This window comes from Sinocyclocheilus rhinocerous, unplaced genomic scaffold (genome assembly GCF_001515625.1).
Source record: "Sinocyclocheilus rhinocerous isolate Xijiao unplaced genomic scaffold, SAMN03320098_v1.1 scaffold974, whole genome shotgun sequence".
NCBI classification, from domain to species: domain Eukaryota; kingdom Metazoa; phylum Chordata; class Actinopteri; order Cypriniformes; family Cyprinidae; genus Sinocyclocheilus; species Sinocyclocheilus rhinocerous.
Window position 1 is genome coordinate 622,002 of NW_015627262.1, and position 5,750 is coordinate 627,751.

Below are 5,750 nucleotides of genomic sequence, written 5' to 3' on the forward strand. Positions count from 1 at the left end.
ATCGTTGGCTATGCATCGAGATGCGTATCGTATCGGCCTCAGTCATGAGATGCACATCCTTAAATATATATATATATATATATATATACACAACATATACATATATATATAAAAATAACAGTTCTGGATCCGACATGCATATAAAGCCCCCCATATATTACAGCTGTTAATTTAGACACAGGAAATGAATAATACAAGGCTGTTACCACATGCTCCAGCTGACAGATCAATGATGGCTTGCATGACAGGATGTGGAGCCATTGTTAAATTCTTCTATTTTGCATCACTTTCTGTAAAGTGCAGGACAAAAGGTTTTGCTCAGATTCACCCATATTAACTCACATTTACTATAGTATATACACATGCAGAATTGATTAAGCTGAACAGTGATTCCAACTTTGCTAATGTATCACTTTTTTGATGTAACCTAACCGGTCAAACAGGTTTTGAAAAAATGTCTACAAATGTTCACGATTCAGTCCGACTTAATCAGAGAGTTCACTCACACACTGAATAGTTTGCAGTGGCCTCTCACAATGTGACAGGATACTTTATAAGGCAGCAAACAACAAGAACAATAGATCATCACACAGAACATTCACAGAGAAAGCATTGCCATTGTTTTTCTATGTAAACATGTGACACATTGACGTCTTTTACCATACGCGCTAACGTCTGGCATCTTTTGTAACCGCACATAAAACAGGTCTAGGAGTCTTTAGACAAAGGGTCTCCAACCCTGCTCTTGGTGAGCTACGGTCCAGCAGATTTCAGCTCCAACCCCAATCAAACACACGTGAACCAGCTAATCAAGGTGTTCAGGGTTACCTGAGTATCAAATTAACTTTAAATATAACTTTTTGATGGGGGCCCTGTGCCCAGTACACTGGAAAACAATGGTGTAGAATTTTTTTGTTCACTTAGACATTACTAGTAAATTTCACAATTTATTACAAAGGAATGGCAAGTAAAACGCTGAATTAAACATTATTTTTCATAGAAAGACTATTTTCTATTAAGACTATTTTTAAAATATTTTCTTGTTAAACATAATCCAATATTCTTGTTAAAAATGATCCAAAATCATTCTCACTGTGTACTGGTTGAAGACATGCTCCTGCAAGGTACTTCCCAAAAAATATAGGACTAGTGCAAATACCATGTTACATATAAAAAAAAGAAGAAGAAGGAAAAACAGGTATACCCTGGTCCCACACGTCCAAAAAGTTCATATAGTGGCATACAGTAGCACAAAAAATGTAAAGAGAAATTAAAAAAATGACCATAACCCGTCACAGAACATTACATAAGTTTATTGCCTAAGTAAGAAAGAGGGTATTTATATCTGAATCAAAAGTTGCTAAAAGTAGCCAAATCAAATTTTAAAATAGCTTAATTTGTTGCTAGGTGCTTTTGGAAGAAAAAGTTGCTAGGGTAGTCTGAAAAGTTGCTAAATTTAGCAACAAAATTGCTAAGTTGGCAACACTGATTGTGACACAAGGTCACTTCATCAAACGCGATATTTGAGCACAATAAATTTCATGGACACTGAGGTATTTTAACCACTAGATGGTAGAATAGCCTTGAGTATAGTGCCATCTACCTGAACCTCCTGCTGCTGTGAAAAACACTGTGGTTTTCAGAGTCCTTAGACTGTATTAGATACCTAAGCATCCAAACTATGCACAGATTACATGCGGTCATGAATCCTTACAAACATTTTATGCAGGTACAGTATGGTCTATTGATATTAATGTAAGAATAAAATTCCCCTTGCACACATAGTTTAGTTTCTTTAATGTAAAAATCATTCAAATCAATATAATTATTTAATCATGTATTGATAATATATAATATTAAATTTATTATTAAATATATTAAGTAATATATTGCAAATAAGTGTATTTTGTATTTATAATAAATACACCAAAATAAACAGATAATATGTCTTGTCCGCATTTGGTTCTCCCCTTTTGCTTTGATCTTTTGATCCAGATCAAAAGCAAAAAGAGAATATAAGTCCATATATCCAATTGTATTAGCATTAAAGAATTCTTTATTCGTAAAGACTCGTAATTATTCGTCTGTGATCAACGAAAACATCTTGGTTGGAAAGTTAAGCGTCGAGGCAGTTTCTGTTTCTTTTTGTTTTCTCGCTTTGATTTCGATTACTATTTTGTTACAACGTAATTAAACAAACAAAACTAACTGCGTATGTGTATGTACATGCAATATAATGTAGCTAGAAGCCATGCGGTCAAAATCGCAATTAAGTGTTTTCATAACACCCAAACGTGAAAGTTTGTTTACTAATTTTTAAAGGACGAAAACACCGCTTGTTTCGCTTTCAAAAGCGCGCCTGTGATTGGCTGTCGGCATTGCCGTCAATCATGTACGTAGGCGGCGTTAGGTGACATATGATAGTGAGTTCCAGTAAGCGCACTTAGAGTTTTAGTACACAGACATTCAACAAGCGACAGCAGCAGGACTATCACATAATACTGGACTGGACTGGATTACAAAACTTTATAACAACACCAATCTAATGCCGTTCTACCACATTGTGACTTTTAAGTCGTTTCCAATGTAATTAAGTCAGTTTAAAGTAACTGTATTTTCTTTCTGTTTGTTCTTTCGCGTTTCACGACATATTTTTTTTGACAATCATATGTGACATTTTTAGAGACAAACAGTATTGCTGGTACCATGGCTGACGCAGCCCAAAACCAGATGGTCGAGATCGACCCGGATTTCGAGCCGCTCTCCAGACCCCGCTCCTGTACTTGGCCGCTGCCGCGGCCGGAGTTCCCCAACCCCGCCGCCGCCGACTCCAACACATCGTCCCCGGCTCCGTCCGTCAAGCAAGAGCCCTCCAGCAACACGGACTTTATCAACAACCTCAGTTTGCTGGAAGAGAATGAGGACTTCCCTGATCAGAAGCCTCTCATGTTGTGCGGCGATTTCCAGTGCCAGGAGAACTGCATCCACCAGCAGCAAATCCCGAGTCACCAACAACAGGTGCCCGTGCTCTCCTCTCCGGTGGCCGCCGCCGCTGCAGCCGCTCAGCGCAAAAGCAGCTCGTCCAGACGCAACGCCTGGGGGAATATGTCATACGCGGACCTGATTACCAAAGCCATCGAGGGCTCCCCTGAAAAACGGCTCACCTTGTCTCAGATCTACGACTGGATGGTGAAAAGCGTCCCTTATTTTAAGGACAAGGGGGATAGTAACAGCTCCGCTGGTTGGAAGGTATTTATGTTTTCAGTTTTGGTCTGTACACTCATGCGTCAGTCAGTTGCGCCTTGTGTTTTGGGTTTTTACGCCAACCAGTTCAACTTCTGTAAACGCGTCTTGGTTACCATGGTTCTCATTCAGTTGCGCTCCCATCCAGCTGTTATGAAAACAAAAATGCGTCTTGTGTGAACGTCCCCATGACATGCGAACTTTTGGGGTTTGCGCAGTTGGTATTGATTCTTGCTGTCCTGAGTTTCAGGGGGTGATTACTCTGTATCTCTCCACTTATTGTTTTAGGATTGTCATGGGATTGTCAATGGTCTCCATTCATAGGACAGATGATTGCTTCTCATTACAGGCAGCACATGGCGAGGTGGTGCAGTGCAGTCAATAGATCAAGTGCTGACCCATGTCACATGACATGTCCCGAGTAACAAGTGTTTTATATATATATAGCCTGCTGACAGCAAATACTTGTAGGATCTTTCCACATTTCCAGGTAGAACTTGTTGGAGTTGAAGTTAGGACAGGACAAAAATTTGGACCCATCCCCAATACCAGACCCCCTAAGTGCCAGACCACTACAAAAGCCGCTAAAGGTCTGGTCACATTAGCAAACTGTGATTTGTTTATTTTCAATAATGTAGTGAAGTCTGAACTAAGCTCAGACAGATGTCACTTAAACCAAACAGCTTTCTGTTGGTAAACACATCAAACTCATGCAACTAACTTTAACCCTGTATTTCTCGAGCAAGAATTTGCATAACAATAGTAAATATGACCACACCTTGAGACCCTTAAAACCCAGACCAATACATGACCATCTAAGATGCAGACCAAGACAAGACCCCTCAAGGCCCAGATTCAGACCTAGAGTAGCATTGAGAAAATGCAGCGTTTATCCAATACATTCATGAAAATTCTAAACTATTTAAGTATTTTTGCCGAATTGGTGGCCAGTATTAATTTGTATGAATCTCATTTGTACTTTTACATACAATCTGCCCACTGACGGATAGATTTAGGGACGGACCTTCATACTTTTTTCTAAAATCTGTACATTTTCGTACAAATCACATTGTACAAATTCAAACAAAATCGCCACCTCGTAACTAAAATAGTTGTTTTCTCATCAGATCTGGTTGAATTTATTGCAATATTTAATCAAGAGAATCAGAATTCAACTTATTTTCATTTTTCCAAAAACAGAAATTCCAATATAGTAAACAAATGTTATATTAATAGTTTTGATTAACTGAATAAGTATTGTCAATAAAAAAAAAAGCTTAAATGGAATAAATAATGTTTTTAAGGTCATGAAAAGACACCACACAGACTAGAGGTTGAGTTTTTTTTTCCTGAGGTTGAGTCTTCATTCACTCGAAGTAGAGTTCAACATAAGTGTGATCCATAAGACTAAGCTTTGGTCATGTTTATGTGTCATGAAGATCGACTGCTCTGCTAGATCAAACACTAGCAGAAGATACGTGGATCCCAATAAATCAGTTTGGGTGACACATTGTCTTACGTTGTTGTACCACCGGTATGCCTGAACCACCCTGGCAACCGGAGAAACAGGAAAACAGTGCTTTTATATCCATGGAAACCTCTTCATTAAGTGGGTCCAAAGTTGTGTTGTTAGGTATAGTGCATCATCACACTGCACGCTATTAATATCCACGGGATTAACTGTCAATACCCCTCTGATGTTTGCCAAGTATGCAAGCATGGCGGTCTACGCATACAAAGAAAGATCCGCTCCACCCTCTGATTTATTGTGTGTCTGTGTGCCAGCATTCCACAGTTGTCATGCTTTTGTGCATCCGTTGGTGAAGCATTGATGACTGAATGCATTTGGAAAAGGGTGCGTTTTACCTCTCTTATCTCTGAAGACACAAAATTCTTAGTAGCACAGGCAGCACTCAGCGGCTTTCCCACTCTTATCGGAAGCACATCTGATAAACCCAATGTCAAATCTGTGTGTGTTTGGGTTGAGGTTGTAAAACTGATATGATCTGTGCGGTGATTGGATGCTCAGTACATGTGACTCATAATGGGGCAATGTTTTTGAGAACCACAGGAAATTTCCCGCAGGAACTGTTCAATTTTATTCTGATCTCATAAACAATGTGGCGCTGGTAATGATCAGTTAAAGGGTCCCTCGGGGGCACAGCTTCTATCACTCCAAACCAATATGTTGAAAGGAAGGAGAGGCTTGTTGAATATCATTGGTTTTGAGCTGTTTTAAGTTATCTGTAACAACCAGACACATACATAATTTCATCTGAGGCTGTTTTGTTGGCGAATGGCTGATATCGATTAATGTTCATTTAAGATTTCTATTTAATTTTTTTAAATTATATATTTAAGATACCGTATTGGCCCGAATATAAGACGACCCTGATTATAAGACGACCCCCCTTTTTCCAGATGTACCTTTTGGAAAAAGGCTTTTTAAAAACCAAATCTTGTTTTTTCTCAGTAAAACGCATTTTGTCTTCAATTATTTTCATATT

General features: G+C 38.8%; 2 protein-coding genes across 2 annotated transcripts in view; one reads left to right on the top strand and one right to left on the bottom strand.

Annotated features, from left to right (window-relative positions):
- The window catches only part of LOC107726723 (mitochondrial ornithine transporter 1-like), a 12,054-nt gene extending 11,675 nt beyond the window's left edge, over positions 1-379 (bottom strand). Inside the window, exon 1 of the mRNA XM_016536417.1 lies at positions 207-379. Within this exon, the coding sequence (XP_016391903.1) occupies positions 207-261 (55 nt within the window). The 5' untranslated portion in view covers positions 262-379. The remainder of the gene's footprint in view (positions 1-206) is intronic.
- A 2,010-nt stretch (positions 380-2,389) lies between these two features.
- Positions 2,390-5,750, top strand: part of LOC107726642 (forkhead box protein O1-A-like) — a 42,396-nt gene continuing 39,035 nt past the window's right edge. Inside the window, exon 1 of the mRNA XM_016536307.1 lies at positions 2,390-3,249. Within this exon, the coding sequence (XP_016391793.1) occupies positions 2,707-3,249 (543 nt within the window). The 5' untranslated portion in view covers positions 2,390-2,706. The remainder of the gene's footprint in view (positions 3,250-5,750) is intronic.